Source organism: Lissotriton vulgaris, chromosome 1_1 (assembly GCF_964263255.1).
Source record: "Lissotriton vulgaris chromosome 1_1, aLisVul1.2, whole genome shotgun sequence".
Taxonomy (NCBI): domain Eukaryota; kingdom Metazoa; phylum Chordata; class Amphibia; order Caudata; family Salamandridae; genus Lissotriton; species Lissotriton vulgaris.
The window spans coordinates 328,518,742-328,535,678 of NC_141685.1; the positions used below are offsets into that span (position 1 = coordinate 328,518,742).

At 46.0% G+C, this 16,937-nt stretch overlaps 1 protein-coding gene across 1 annotated transcript in view; it reads left to right on the top strand.

The window, feature by feature from the left end:
- The first annotated feature begins 319 nt into the window (after positions 1–319).
- The window catches only part of LOC147747128 (cytochrome P450 4B1-like), a 226,740-nt gene continuing 210,122 nt past the window's right edge, over positions 320–16,937 (top strand). Inside the window, exon 1 of the mRNA XM_086952389.1 lies at positions 320–598. Coding sequence (XP_086808515.1) covers positions 395–598 — 204 coding nt within the window. The 5' untranslated portion in view covers positions 320–394. The remainder of the gene's footprint in view (positions 599–16,937) is intronic.

Sequence of the window (16,937 nt, forward strand, 5' to 3'; positions counted from 1 at the left end):
GTTACTGTTCTGGGTAGAAATGATGGGAACAGTGTTTTTTGGAAAACGCTCTGCTGTTATTGTCTAAGCAAAGAGCCTGGAAGACATTTCAATGAGAAGTCATTATTCGAAGTGTATTTGTAAGTTCAGTATATTTTTGTGACTATAATTGAAAGAAGTTTAATATGTAGCATGCCATTGCATCACGAAGGTGCTTCTTCACGGCGCTGCGGCAGCGGGGCGCCATTGCTCCACCTCCGCCTCCTATAGGAGTCCTGCGTGATTGGCAGGTGGCCAAGCGCTGTTTGCACACAAAGGGCGAGGCGTGGGTGCCCATATCTTCCTCCGTAAGTGACTGCACGCAAAGAGAGTCAGCAGGTCTCGGTGCCTTGCAGAGAAGCGGAGCCTCAGAAACATGGCTTCGTGGCGCGAGGACATGGCGAAGCACTACGGGCTGTCGCTGGCTTTCGGTCCGGTCTCGCACCTGCTCGTCGCGCTATGCCTTGCTGCCGTGCTGTGGAAAGTGGCGACACTTTATTTGACAAGGCGGCGAATGCTCAAAGTCTTCAAGGCGTTCCCCGGCCCCCCTACGCACTGGCTGCTTGGAAACATGCTCGAGGTAAGGCTGAGGCCAGGCCAAGTTGAACTTCGCTCATTGGTATGCGTGGCATGTTCAGATTAAAGCAAGCAGGGAAGAGGGCACACCACAGGCGCTTAATATGTGCATGCATGATGGGCACAGCAGACCCCCTTCGTTTCGCAGGCATGAAACTGAGGTGTTACAAGCTCATGCGTGAGTACATCATTCAAGTCAACATATCACAGCAGGCAAGGGGGAGATTTTGACAATAAAATCTGCGGGGGAATGTATTATCCCCACTGACACATATTAAAACAGAGGCACAATAAACGCCAATTTTGTTGCTTTCGAACTCGAGAGTCTCCCGCCCGCATCGGGCATGTTGGCATGTATGGTTCTGATACCTGCAGTCATGTTCATCCCATTATAAATTCAGAGCTTCAAGGGCCATAGCACAAAGAAAAGACATGGAGTGAATAAATGGCAATCCGGAGAGCTCTGTGTATAGATATGTCAGCATCAACTTACTGAAAACATGTTTGAATATGTGTTGATCTCGGTACTACAGGAAGACAGGAGGAGACAAGAAAGAGGGTGCAAGAAAAAAAGAGAACTGAGAAGGAAATGGGAAAGAGATGGGAATTCTAAAGTGCAAGAATGAAAATGAGAGACAGACGGAGGCAGTGGTATGTCAGGGCTTCAACTAGGAGAGAGGAGAGGCAGAAAAAGGGCAGTGTTGCCAAAGCTACCTTGCTCCACTTTGAGAGGACATGTGTTTATAGTTCTGCACCTGTCTTATAGAAATCTTTCATTGGTGCAAAAATGCTGGCAAATCATTTTTTGCTTTATTTTCTTAAAAAGCCAATTGATTGTGCACTACTACCAATAAAGGGAACACACTGATTTTGCCTCAAGACTCATCCTATGGCTTACGCATGAAAAGAAAGTAGTGAAAGTTAATTTTTTACATCCATTTCTGTAAACAGCCTAAATGAAGTATGTAGTCAATTTTCTCTGTATTTTGCTATGGTTGAAAATCACGGTGATAGAGGGAAAGCAGAGATTTTTCCCTCGACAATGGTTTGCTTCGTTTTCTATATACATACACTTTAGTAATTGTACAACTTAGTTTGTCCAGATTTGTGAAATGTTTCTGTAACATGGCCCTTAATTTTTCTACTACAAGTCATTGTTATCAGATGTGTAAGATGAATTGGTTCAACATACGCAAGGCAAGGCAACTCCCAAAAGGTAGAGGTCTAGTCACAAAGGCATTTTGGAGTATGTTAGGTATTGTGGGCCTCATTTATGAAAAGTGACGCATTGCTGCGTGAAAACAGTGATGCGTCACTTTTCATTGCACCCTACTTGTGACATAATAAATGCGTCAAATTGACTGTATGACGCATCATGTCGCAAGGAATGACAGGTATATCAGATTTACTGACGTATCTGTCAAGGCAAAAATTATGCATTGCTGGAGTAGAAGGGCTATGCCATGAGGCAGGCGTAAGGTTTTGACGCACTTGCGTCCTAGAAGTGGCGCAGTGAAATCTCATAGATTTCCTTGCGCCACTTCCATGAGGATTACTTGCGTGGAACGCCCCCCCCCCCTGCATACATTATACCTGAGGCAGGTACACTGTAGCACAGGGGTTTACAAAGTGACGCATCTGCTTAGATGCGTCACTTTGTAACTTGGGTGCAACAGGGGGCGTGTTTTACACAGCAGATGAGCCACAAAATGTGACACAATGGTAGCGCAAAACTGCCACATGGCCTGATAAATAAGGCCCTGTGTTCTCTCTTTGCACTTTGCTAATAGGAAATTGTACAATGGTAAAATGGTTTTGTAAATTAGGACGAGATGTTTCTGAAGATCCAAGCCTTGAAGCTTCCAACATTATGTGGACACAGTATGGTGACATCCGATCGTAACTGCAGCCATAGCCTCCTTTGAATTTTGCAAAAAGAGCAGATGATGGCCGGAATGCTGACCTAATCAAACATTCACCCCAGTCACAGAACTGGGTTAAATCCATCGTTTATTGCATGCCATGCCGTTCCAGTTTAGACCCAGCTATCTGCAAACCAGTCTTGACCCTGCGCTCCACCGGAACAGTCCAGCATGAACTGCCTGGCCAGGTTCTCCCTGGACCAGAAACAAGCATCCTGGGACCAATTTCGGGGTATCACCCCTCATCAGCCAGGCTCGCTTGATTCCAGTGGCACAGTGAACCTGGGACCCAGGTCTGGGCACACCCAATGCACTTAGGGCAAGAAAGTAGAATACAAAAGACACAGAGATGACAGACAGAATGTGGAACAAATCAAACATTCACCCCCAGTCCAAAGATCTTGGCTAAATCACTTGTTCTTTTGCTCACCTTTCTAGACCCAGCCACTCCACTTGTTTCTATTTATCAACCTCACACATCATAGCTTTAGTAGTTGTAGCCCCCGCCTTTGTGGAATGTAATTATGGATAGACCTATGCTACTCAAACCGGTGTTGTACATTTAGAAGGTGGAGTTCCACCAGGTTGCCACCTCCTGTATGAGGACGTTTACAGGGGCTTCATTACCACACTTAATGATCCTCAATTGCTTTGGGGCTTTGAAATAATAACTAACGTGTGTAATTTTGTCAAAACGACCAATGTCTTTTTGTTTTGAAGAAGTCCTAAACAGCTAGGTTGATGCAATGCACTAAACATAGTAATCTGAAGTATCGTCTATCAGCATTGACTTTGACAATATTACCGCCATTGTCACTGACAGCAAACCTAATACTGAGTCCTCTCATGCGGTCTGATTCGTTGACTTTGGTTAAATTCTTCCAAGATGTTGACAGATGAATTTGATTACTCCATGGAGAATATTGCAACTGTTGCATGGCACTTAAATCCTCAATGGTGAGAACAGAGGCTAACTTTTGCTTATCCCCCATAAAGGAGACCCAATGTGAAGTGATGCATATGTATTCTGTGGCTTGACCACTGTTCCACATGTCTGTCTTGAGGTGGATGGACTGAACAGCATTCTCCTTTATTGCTTCGCCAACCATTTCCAGCGCTTGAAGGTTTAACACTGACTCATCAACCGTAGAAAAAGAGGCTTGGCTTGAAACTTTCCATTTTGGACAGAGGACCTCCTCAAATTCCAGAAATCCCTCTCCTTTCACCAAAGAAAAAGGCAGTAGGTGAATCGCTAAAATTTTCTCTAGCTTCTCATTGTATAAATGGGCTAGCTCATTGGTTGGATGGTATTGCAACTCGTTGCTGAAGATAGATTTGATAGTGCGTTGTCATGATTGTTTTCTTTGTATGGATTACTCCAAAAGTGACATATGATTAGCAGCAGCTAAGCTGGTTGGAAAAATTTTGGGGACACTGTTTTTCTCCTTTCTTTGTGCCTTCTTGAGTTTACCACAGTTGACGACTGTGCACTGAGCAACAGCCACAGGACCACTTCACATAACCTCTTTTTTCTCATCACCACCTTCTCGTATCAGTTCAACAACTTCACTTCTCTCACCAGCAGCTGTCTGTTTGTGGTGCTATTACAACAGAATATGTGTTGATTTTTCTGATAAGCCAGTTGGTCCCTGGTATTGTAAAGTCCACATGACTTAGCATGATGCACTGAGTTATGGCAAAGTAAGTATTCTGCAATATTCTCCTCATGTAGCTCCTCATTTAGCCCAAGTGTAAAGATGTCCCACATGTGGGAGGGAAGCTTTCTTATCAAACCCATGTCTGAAGAAATTGGTAAGGAAGTGCTAGGAGGCTGTATTTGGCTTTCTCCATTACATGCTGACACAGTGGTGGCGGGGGGATAAATGCTGCAGGTTCTTAGTTTCTTGAAAAGATGGAAGCAGGTGGTGGTGGTACTATGTGAATCCACAATGCTGAATAGAGGCGTCCTGCTCTTGCACTGTGCCACTATCTCACTGGTTCATCATCTTCCTCACTTCCAATGGTTTCAGAACCTCCCCTTTCCTTTGTCTCTCTGGGACGACTTCAGCCAGGGTCCAATCCATGTCAAAATCATCAGATCTCTCCTTGCAGGAGATCAAAAGACAATGTGTCCAATGGAAGAGAAGTCACAACAACATCTTTCTCAGCAGTAAGCCCAATGTCCTGCTCAGTTCCTACTCTAGAAGATCAAGTGTAGCAGACTATGGTTGTTGTTGAGTTTCCTGTGAAGATTCTGCTTGCTGCTTGGACAATTCCGTTTCCTATTCACTGCTCTCTACAGTCACTGCAGCACTGTGACTACAATTACTACAGCTTAGAGAGACCTCTGCTTCGATTTTGGTGGTGGTGGTGAGGTAGTTGGTCCAGGGAGGATCCTCCTGCTTCTTCCTGCCCAAGGAAGGGTGCAGAAGGAGCATTGCGTTGCTGGAAAAAATATAAGGATTTGGTGGCACTGGCAACAGACATTTTTTCCTCCCGGCCACTTTCCACACAAGAACCCTCTTCTTTAGGACCATTTGTTTTGCTTCTTGTGTGGGTCAGAAGCACAAGCAGAAGCAGTTAGCTGAGAGGTCTCTCTGGAATCTGGTATTCTTTGGTATTCTCTTGTGCACATACTGGCAATAAAAGAAGGGACAGATGGAAACTTTCAAGTCAATGAAATACAACCATAAATAATCACCATCATCAACACAACGATATTATACAAAATGGATTAAAATAATTTAAAAATACCAATATTTCCCCAGGGCTCCTGGAACTTCTAGGGGGGCAGGGATAGGAGACAGTCAAGTAAACTTTATTGTTAGATTAATTAAAATCATTACAATATAAATTAAATACAGTAATAAATACACAACATTAAAATGATTAAACTTGGCATTTAAGCAGTGGAAGGATCTCCATGTTCGATGATTAATGTCCTGGCTAAAAGGTTGAGTCCTACTTTGTGATAATTAGCAAGACGCAGTTTAGCATGTGTAAAAGGTTTGGGGATGAGTTGCCTAAGGCACAGTCGGTTCATGTAGCCGAGGTGTAGAAAGTGCATTGTGCAAAAGGGGCGACCTGTGCAAGAGGTGACTAAGGCAAAGTAAGTAAGCCAGGGATTTGAGTCCATTTCTGTGATTAAAGAAGGACATACTTTAGCCCTATCCCCGGTGGAGACCAATGGACGAGTGAGCTGTTCATGCTGATGGGGTGCTTTCTTTAAGGCCTTGTCAACTCCCTGGAGATATCTTACTGTTTTGGAGATTGCTCGAGGCTACCCATAGTTTAAACATGCTATTATAGCTTGTCTGCAGGAGGCCTGACCTTGTTCCAAAAGGCCCTAAGCCAGAAGCAGTGCAGATTTAAGGTGGACCTGCAAAGGCATAAAGTGTGGATTGCGTCTCCTTTTAGTTGGCCGCACAACCTACTGCGAGGTTCTCCTTCTGCCCTTATCCAGGGTTCTGCGTACGTGTACGTAGAGAAGACACCAAGGCGATATTTAAAAAAGGTTCCCTTGTTCTTTATACTGAAAGCTTTACTGAAGTATGGTTGTGGTTTTGGCATTGTGCAGCTATGTAGTACCAACCATGCTTGGGCGCGGTTTTCATGAGAAGCCTTGTCCTCTAGGGATGAGATTTGTTTTGAAATTTTGCTAGCTGTCATTTGAAACAACTCATGAGTGAGCACTGCGAACCATAGTTGAGCTAGTCCAAGTAGGTCAATGGAATGTTTGAGATATTTTCCAGCTGCTGAGTGAGTTTATTGATCTCCAGCCAGACATTATGATTTATGGTGTTCCTGTCAGCAAACTGAAGCCTATAGCACATGATGATGAATGCTGTGCTCTTTGCTTTTGATTGTTTGGCAATATCAAGTTCTAGCCTGTTCTGGGCGGCTGAGGTGTATCTGAGGAGATGGAATATTTCCCTGTAGATTCTGATTACAGTGCTATCCAGAGTATTAGAGGCCCTTCCTAGAAGAGCTTCATTTCCATATGCCAGAGTTGGGACTATCTTCGCCTTGCAATTTCTAATTTTCTAAAATAGGGCTGTACGATAGCCCATTTAGGTGCCTAAAAAGTACCTTGAGACCTGTACCCAGAGAGAACCCTTTTCTTTTTATTTCCTCCATTGCGTATTAAAGTTTCTTTTGTTGTTTAAGGTGAGACTGAGATATTCCTAATCAGTGACTTCTTTGACCTTGGTGCACTCAAGGACCCGTTGATTTTGGCACTTGTTCTTCTAGACCAGTTCATGATTGTAAGACTCATTGTCAGGGAAATTGCTCTCCCTCCCTTGCAGCTCCCCCATTAAGTGAGGCCTTCTCTCGAGCCCCTGCACTCTCGAGTGTTGGTGTTCGAGGCCCTCCTCCACCCGCAGGTTTCGCCTGTGCCTCATCCCCGGTGGTCCAGTGGACCCCTGTCTCCATTCTCTCGCTCTGCTTTTTTTCTCCTTTTCACTAGTTTTTTCCTCACTTCTATCTCCCCCTTCATTTTCCTTCTGGGTCTTTCCTCCGTTTTCTGTCATTTTCCCCTCATTTCAAGCTCCCTCCTCCACTCTCCTTCTGTGTCCTCTGTGTCTTTCCTCCACTCTTTCTTGCACTTTTGGTGCCTTATTTGCACTTTTCTCTCTCTTTTTGCCTTTTTCCTTTTGCCTTTTTCAGCCAGTTTTTCCCCGCCGCTGCTGCCCCCGCAGCCCCTCCCCCCAGCACGGCCAGAGCGACCAGCCCAATCCAGCTCTCATCCCCGCTCCCACCTCTCAGCTGTCCAGCCCTCCGCGACCCCTACTTAATGGCAGCCGCTGCGGGGACAGGCGAGCAAGACCACTGTCTCATTGCCAGTGAAATGCTTTCCCTCCCCCGCAGCTCCACCATTAATGAGGCCTTCCCCATAACCCCTGCACTCTAGAGTGTTGGTGTTCGAGGCCCTCCTCCACCCGCAGGTTTCACCTGCGCCTCATCCCTGGTGGTCCAGTGGACCTCTGTCTCCATTCTCTCACTCCCCTTTTTCTCTCCATTTTCACTCGATTTTTGCCTTCACTTCTATCTCCCCCCTTCACTCTCCATCTAGGTTTTTCCTCCGTTTTCTGTTGTTTTCCCCTCATTTCAAGCTCCCCCTTCAATGCCCTTCTGTGTCTTTCCTCTGTTTTTCACTCGTTTTTTACCCTCATCTCAATCTCCCCCTTTCACTCTCCTCCTGTGTCTTCCCTCCACTCTTTCTTGCATTTTTGCTGCCTTATTTGCACTTTTCTCTCTTTTTGCCTTTTTCTTTCTTTCTTTCTTTAAATTCTTTATTTCGGCTAAAATGCCATAAAAGACAGTGCATACATTACATTGCATTTCATTAGTAATTAAAAAACATGTTACCACTTAGGTACATAAAACACAGTACATAAAAAATACAATTCAAGTTGGGGGATAATTTGAGCGGGAACATACATTCATAGAACATAGAATGGACCATCATATCAATCCCAAGCAATCAGTTCAATTACAATTGATGCCCCATTTTTTTCCTTTGATAAAAGATAGAAAGTAAAAATCTACTGACACTAAATACTATGTGTTGAGATGTGTTTGTTGTCAGGATTCTCAGAGCCTGTGAACATGACCTCAAGCCTAAAAGTAGGCATATTGGTTTAATCCACTTCTTTCTTGCCTGTAAATAAAAAGGGCAGAAAAAAAGAATGTGCTGCTCGTTTTCGGTCTGGTTCTGGTCACACATGGGGCAAATTTCATCCATTACTGGGGATGATGAGTCGCGGTTCCTAGACCAACGTGCCAAAGTAGTTTTAATTAATAAATTTCCATACCGAAATTTTAAAAATAAAGTTTTGGCAAGTGGAGGCTCTATCTCGTCCATAAAAATCTCATAAAGGGATTCATCCTTAAAGTTTAGAAACTTTGCAACTAAGGTACCACTGGTTGTAATACTTACAGTCCTACTTAATATGAAACTCCAAAAGGCCCTTTTTAGGATTAATTTGGGATTAGCAGGTAATTGCTCGGGATTCTCCCAAAAATGCTTCAATCCTATATTATTCAGCCATGTCTTAATATGCCTTAGCCATGGGGTGGTGCTCTGGCTGTCAAGAGTCATGATTTCCTTCAACCCGTTTCTGTAGTCTAAAAGTTCGGGCACATGCCATAATCTCACCCACAGCATTAGAGGTCGAATCAAGACTTGGTAATCAGTCCTTTTGAAGTTTAGGTCAAGTTCCAGGGGAACTAGTGGGGTGCCTCTAGGGACCCTTACCAGACTGCGCATAAAGTTATTATCTAGAACACTGAAAGTCTCCCTGGATCCAGGACCCCATATTTTAGCACCATAGAGGACAGATGCTTGGACCTTAAATTTGAATAGTTCCATCACTGGGGACACCGCTTTACTAGTGCTCATACTTTGCTCCCTAAGAATTGGTTTGACATTCTGGGCAAAGATTAATTTACCTTTATCAATTTGGGCTTTCCAAGTAAAGTTTGAATCCAAAGTCACCCCTAAGTATGAAAAATGAGGCACTGATTCAAGCTTAACTCCTTTTAATGTTAGACAGCCCTTGTCCGGTTTAATCGGATTTAGGGCCATACATTTGGTCTTCTTACCATTGATCTCCAACCCCTTTTGGCTACAATATTCATTAAGGGTATTTAATAATGTCTGTAAGCCATTTTTTGTTTGGGAAATCAGAATGGTGTCATCAGCAAATAGTAAAGATGTCACCTTTTCGCCGTTCAGTTTCGGAGAGTCATTTTTACATCTCCCTAAAAAGGAGGGAATATCATTCACAAAGAGGGAAAATAACGTCGGAGCCAGGACACAACCCTGGCGTACTCCACGTTCGATGGGTATTTTTTGAGTTAGTTCACCATTTGGACCCCATCTAACTCTCGCAAAGTTCCCTTCGTGTAACTCTTTAATCTGAACGACAAGATTATTTGGCATACCTGCTGCACTCAAGGTTTTCCATAAGAGATTGCGAGGCACCAAATCAAATGCAGCCCTTAAGTCTACAAAGGCAACATATAGATGGCACCTTTTAATCACTACGTACTTCCAATAGAGGCAGCAGAATCTAAAAATTTGGTCTATTGTGCTGACCTTAGGTCTGAAACCGGCTTGGAATTTAGTTAGAAATGAATTTTCATCTAGCCAATTACTCACGCGTAATAGAATGTGTCGTGAGTACATTTTCTGTAAAATGTCCATTAGACTTATTGGCCGATAATTACTTGGGTCCATCCTATCTCCTTTTTTAAAAATTAAAACAATTTCCGCTCCCTTCCAACTTTCAGGGAATTCTAATGTGCAAGAAAATGTATTGCACAGGTAATTAATATAAGGTGCCCATACTCCTAGGTCGTGCTTGTATAGGTCCCCCGGGATTTTGTCCAAACCTGGGGCTTTCCCAGATTTAATTTGTGTTATTGCCAACTCTGTTTCCCCTAAAGTGAAAACCAGGTGGTCTGCTGGGGGTTCGAGGTTTGCTACACTCGTGTTCATATGTGGGTCATCATATTTTTTATATAGATTCGTGAAATGGGTGACCCAAGTTTGCTCATCCAAGAAAACGTCTTTGACTACCCTACCTACATGGTTCCCATTTGCGACCAGCCTTCAGAAGGCCACATTGTCACGTGACCTGGCGGCTAGCAACAAATCGGCCCATTTGTCTTCCTCCCATGCTATCTTTGAGGCCCTTTGGACAGATTTATAATTACTCCTTGCCCTTTTTACATCTGTTGGAGATTTGGTCTTTATTGCCATTAATAGTTCCCTCTTTGACTCTCTACAGGATCTGTCATACCATGGCTTACTATGGGACAGATTCTGGGTCTTCTGCTGGGCTTTTTTGGCATCTTGGGGACTAATAGACTTAGGTCAGCAAAAAATTTCTGGTGAGTTTGAAGGAATGAAATTTTACTTTCATCATCAACCGTTGCAGCTAAGTAGGGACCAAAAGTACCTGCCAGAAGTGAATATATTTCGCTTAAAATGTCACTGTGATCCAGTATGAATGGCCATTTTAGGGATCTTCTATTATTGCTGATATGGATCTCAGAATTATCAGCACCACTTTCCTCAGATGTAAGTTGCTGGACCGTATCATTGAACAGATAAGCATCTAACGTCAGGTTTAAGGGGAAATTATCACTTTCAGACCGTTCCATTACTTCAAGGTCCAAAAGATGAGGCCAGAGGGGAATAGAAGCAATCACAAAATCTAAATTATTTTTATAATTATTCCTGGTGAATGTTGGTTTCTTCGAGCTATCGGATGATAACCGTCCGTTACAAGCCCTAAGAGAGTGTTCCGTACATAAGTTAATCAATTGTAAGCCCAATGTTGTACATTTAACCGGTTTTACATTCTCCAGGATAGGGATTTTGTTTGCTTGATCTTCCTCATTAAAGATTTCACTGAGGCCCAAGACTGGCTCAAAGTTACAATTTAAATCGCCAGCCAAGATAACAAAATCCTCCCTGGGGTCTAATCTGCTCAGAAAACAATCTAATTTGGCAATGGTCGGTGATTCTCTTGAAGAGGGTAGGGGCCTATTATAGACATTTACAAGAAATAAATTCTTCCCATTATAAACTGTGGTCTTTAGAGCTAATATGTCTACAGAGTTTGTGGGTATCTCCTCAATTTTTACCCTTAAGTTTATTTTCACCCATATCAAAAGTCCACCTGACGGCCTTCCACTTCTAGAAGGTATCGCACCAATCCCGTAGGTCTTGTAGCCCACCCTATGAGGCGTCTCCACTGCCCAAGTTTCCTGAAGGAAGCAGAGATCAAAGGACTCTATATAGTTTGCCTACTCCGGGTCCCTCAGGTTTTTGACAACTCCAGCTATATTCCAACAGATCATTTTAATCGGAATTTCAGGGACAACTGATCTCTCAGTAGAAGCCCTAGGCGTCTCTTCGTGAATAATTGGAAGCACAGATTGAATTACCAAAGCATTACCTCTAAGAGTGAGTTGTTATTTGAAATAGTTGTATGCAAAACCTGCTCTTCTGGATTTTTTGCATCATGGGATACATTAACATCGTCAGGGACAGTTTTACCCACACAAGAGGACACAGTATTGACCAGTACATCATTCGCAGCATCAAAGGACACAGTATTGACCAGTACATTCGAATTATCAATACTCACATCACCAAAACTCATTGTGTCTAGCCCCACACCCCCCCACATCTCATGGCATCAGTCGCAGTCATCTAGACCGCTAAAGATGTCATACCTATTAAAGGTTTCTAGGGGTGTGAAGGGTTTAAGGCTATCCATCCTACCTTTCTGGGTGTTATATGTCTTGGCCGATACGTAGTTCCATCCCATAGAGTCTGGTGCTACCACAGGGCATGGAATGTAATGCATATTGTTTACATTCTGCAGAAGGGGGGGATACAGAGCATAATGATTACTCCCAGCGTTCTGTACAATGGGATGGTTGTTTGATTGGGTTACGGGTATATGCTGTAATGGTTGACACTGCGGCGGATGGTGCTGTGATGGAAACACCACTGACCTTGGATAGAAATAGGTTAATGGTTTAGGGATTATTATATTATTTGAACTACCTGTCTGCCAATTCAATATGAATTGGACATCGTTAGGGTCCCTAAAATTCACCACCACCACGTCACCATCAATGTCTTTGGGTCTGCCCCCCAGCCATTGGAGGCGACGGACATGGACAATTTCACCATTAATATGATTTGCAATTGGCCTGTATACGCTAAGCCAATGCATAATCTTATTTTTTAATTGGGCAAAACCCTCCCTCTTATTTTGTCCGAGCACAGGCACCCCTGTTAAAACTACCACATAAGGTACTGCCTCTGGTGGAAGTTCAGGCAGAGGAGTCCTTCTAGGTTTCCCCCAAGCATGTCTAATTTCCCCCACCTCCCTTGTTGGTTTCCCCAAAGGTGGATTGGGTATGTTACCAATGTTTTTATTTGTAACATTTGATGATGGTTGATCAGAGTTTTTTTGATGGGGAGGTTTAGGGGGTGGGTGGGTTTGTGCAGTCGCCATCACCGTGTTCCCCATAGATTTGGAGGTGGATGCAATTGAGGGAGGGATAATGATAGGAATAGGGGTAGGTTTGGGTGGTTGGGCTGAAGTTGGTATATTTTTTGATACATTGTCTGGAGGTGCATTGGTTACATTGTTTACATTGTTTAAGCCGGTGTGAATTACAACGTCCTTATTACCCAGTGCACGCTCAATTTTACACAGCCTACATTCCACCTCCATCAACCTCTCCAATATACTTGCCGAGTAAGATTTAATCAAGCTCTCTATATCAAGTAATGACACAGGATCCTTGTTCTCAGTAGGTGCGTTAACAACCACACTAGTGTCCATAGAGACCTCATTGGCTGTCGGAGTAATTGACAAGGCTGAAGAAGTTAATGGTGTAATGACCCCCTCGGTATGTATATGTGGAGTACTAGTTTCTTTTGCAACATTACTCATTTTCTTGCCAAAGTCACAACAGCTTAGTTTAGGTTGGAGAGGGTCCCCCCTTTTCCGCTGTTTTTTGTTTGGTGGTGGACCATAGGTTTTTTGAAGGGGAGTCAGTTTTTTAGCCTTAGTACGGGGTATTTTCACAAAAGGCAAGACTTCTCCCTTCGATGTACTTGGACTATTTACATGTGAAGATAACCCATTCACGTCTGACATAGGTAAGGAGTTTTGTGTAAGCACAACAACGTTGGCTTCCAAGGGCTGGCTATCCAGTAAAATAATCGACTCATTTACTATTAGTTCAGTGTCAGTGTCGATAGAACCAGCAGCGGGAAGTGGGGGCAAAAGAACTAACCCATTTTTTATGCTTTCCACGGAGCGTCGTCGGTCCGCCCGCCGCTCCGCCAGGACTATCTCCCTTGCAATGTCAGGGGATGATTTAGAAAAATAATTGTCCAAGGTGTCATTTAACATCACTCCCTGTTTGTCATGTACAGGCTGGTCTATGTTTAGCGACGACATTTACAAAGCCTAGGTAAATAAGTAAAGAGGTCGAGGCTAATGAGGGGAGATAACAGAGCAAACAATACCTGTACAACAAAGATTTATGGCCAGTCCAGTCTCCTCGGTTCTCGGAGGGTCTCAGAGGGTCCGCCCTTAGTCCGGGCTTTGTCCCGGGATGTGTCCCGCACACGCGTCCCGCTAACGCGTCGTAATACCAGGTCTTATACGGGCTGAAAATTAAGGGGCGGAGACACGGGAAGAGGCGTCAGGTGTGCTCGGTGGTTCACGCACAGCCTGGTGGGCCTCGCAGTCCCGTCCTCCTGCAGCAGCAACTCTCTCCCCCAACGCAGATGCCCAGCGGGGCTCCAGGCAGGCAAACGAGCACAGGGTCCAAATATCCTCAGCGAGCGGCCCCCGCGAAGCGGGGGCCGCGAGGAGTTACCAAAGGCTCAGAGCAGGGGGCGGAGACACGGGAAGAGGCGGCAGGTGTGCTCGGTGGTTCACGCACAGCCTGGTGGGCCTCGCAGTCCCGTCCTCCTGCAGCAGCAACTCTCTCCCCCAACGCAGATGCCCAGCGGGGCTCCAGGCAGGCAAACGAGCACAGGGTCCAAATCTCCTCAGCCTTTTTCCTTTTGCCTTTTTCAGCCCGTGTACCCCACTCGCTGCTGCCCCTGAGCCCCCCCAGCACGACCAGTGTGACAAGCCCAATCCAGATCCGCTCCCACCTCCCAGCTGTCCAGACCTCCCCGACCCCTACTTAATGGCGGCTGCTGCGCTTCCGCCCAAAGGGAAGCCCGTCTGCACCCATCCGTGACCCCACTGCGAACAGTGCCAGGAACGCTGGGTCTCTGCACCACCAACACTACCCCTAACGGCACTCCACCCTCTCACCCCAGGCCACGACAATAACTGCAAGCTAGCATCACCAGCCGACACCCAAGGACCCTTCAGCTGTCACCACTGCCGGCACACCTGCAGCACTGCCAAGACCACGGACCCAGCGCAACCCACCTGCAAGAACACAACCAAACCAAAGACCCTGCAATGCATCCTCCTCAATGTCCGATCCCTTCACAAAATCGCCACCGAAATCTGGGACCTCCTCAACAGCATCACCCTGGACGTAGCATTCTTTACCGAAACCTGGACCAACACCACCTCGGGACCGGACATCACCATCGCCATTCCGCAAGGAAACAATATCTTCAGGAAGGACCGCCCCACCCGCCCGGGAGGAGGAATCACCATTGTCCACAAATCCACCCTCTGCCTGAGCACACTCCCCGACGAGCCCACATACTTGATGGAACACCTTCACTTCAAGACACTGGCCAGCCCTACCTCCACCCTCTGAGGAACCCTTATCTACCGACCCCCTGGACCCTGCAGACTTTTCGCCAGCTCCATCACAAACATTATCTCCCCGCATGCCATCCCGTCCACCAACTACACCCTACTGGGAGACCTCAACTTCCACCTCGAAAACCAACTGGACCCCAGCACCACATCCCTCCTAGATAACCTCCACAAAATTGGGCTGCGCCAGATCATGACCGAACCCATGCACTTAGCAGGACACACCCTGACCCCCTCTTCACAACAGGAAACTCAATCACCTTCAGCCACACCACCGTATTCCCATGAACTGACCACTGATGCGTCCACTTCACCTTCAGAACACCCACCATCCACAGACACCAGCACCTGCTCCCACGAAGAAACTGGACCAGAATCACCGACGACCAGCTACCCTCATCACTCAGCAACTTCACCCCGACTATCGCGGAAAACGATGACCCCAATGTGAGAAGGTGGCCTGATATGCAGTGGTCACTATTCTAGTGAACACTATGTATCAGTCCAGCAACCCTTATTGATGATTGGTTGTAAGTCAACCTTATAGACCAGCTATCCTAGTAGCGTGGATACGAGCAGTCTAAGGCTAAAGACTCGAGAGGGCGTGTTAAGCCAGCTGTTATACCACATATACCCCTTGAACACCAAGTGAAAGGACACCACACAAGTGTTATGAAAATAAACAGTTATTTATTAAGGATCACAACAGCCCTGTACTCTTTATGAGGACAGGGTACTAAGCACAAACCAAAACTCTTACAAAAATACTTAAGTTAGCACAGTATATACAAATGCCCGAGGGGCACGGAAAACCATATACTTGAAAAGTGGAATGCGAAATTACTAGCAGGTAAGTACAGTACTAATAGGCTTAGGAATCGCTAGGACTTGACTATAGAACCTTCAGATTACTTATAGGAGGCCTAGGGGACTCGGGTGCATTGTGTGCACTCTCACGCGAGATGCGGGACAAAGTCTATGGTAGCTAGAATTTGCAAAGTTAGTGTTCTCGGGCGAACCCGACCTGGTAGGGAGAAAACGAAAGTGGATCCTGACCCTTGGATAGTGAGGCTATGCTGGGGCACCGAAATGCCGAAGTTACCTAGCCCAGGGGCTGCAGCTGCATAGGACTCAAAAGACGTCGGGAATCCTCGTTGACGGACCAGGAGCCTGGAAGAAAGAAGTTGCTGGCAGGCGACCAGTGAAGAAAGTTCGGTGGATCCAAGCCTGGATCGATGGAAGATGACACCTGAAAGCAGAGGGGACCAAGTTCGAGACTACTAGCCAGTAGTCAGTGGGCACCAGGAGGGCACCGGATGGTAGCCACCTCGACAAGGCGTGTGGGTGACGCTGGGCTCGGAGATCTCACGGACCAGGAGGCGTTGTCGGCGACCAGGAAGGAGGATCGAGCTGTCCCACGAAGATAGAAGCTGTCGGCGTCGCTGGACCCAGGATTGGGCAACAAAGCCTTGGCAAATTCAAGCCCACGCGGTGGACCTAAAATGGCGTCTGGAGTGGACCAGGAGGGTCCGGGGTGCCTCTCTTCAAGAAGGAAGCAAGGGCCAGCCTGGAGCAACCAGACCAGCAGCAGTGATGTCGTCGGGCGTCGTTCAGAAGGCCACAAGCCAGCCGGCTAGTAGCCAAACAACGCGGTGCACAGCAAACAGCAGAAGGGCCCCACGCAGATCGTGGAGATGCAGGGAGGCTGATCTTGGGTGCTGGAGCTGCGCAGGGTCGGGGCTTCTCGGACCCCAAAGCACTCACTCGTGGAGGACACGGTGGGCTTGCAGTAAAGATGTCGTGCAGTCTTGGCGATCGTCGGTCCCTCGAGGTCTCGTCGCACTCACGGTTCTCAGCTTGGCTGTAGAGGTGAGTAGAGGTCAGAGGTGCCAGGGAAGTCGGGTCTCGTCGAGCTGGGTCGTCGGATTCGTGATGAAGGACTTGCAGCAGACCGCAGTGTTCTTTAGGATGGTGCCTGCGGATGCAGGGTGACTACTCCTTAGCCACAAGGGATAATCTTGATGAAGAAATCTTGAAGTCCTTTCGAAGAAAGTTGTGTCTTGATTCCAAAGATGATCTA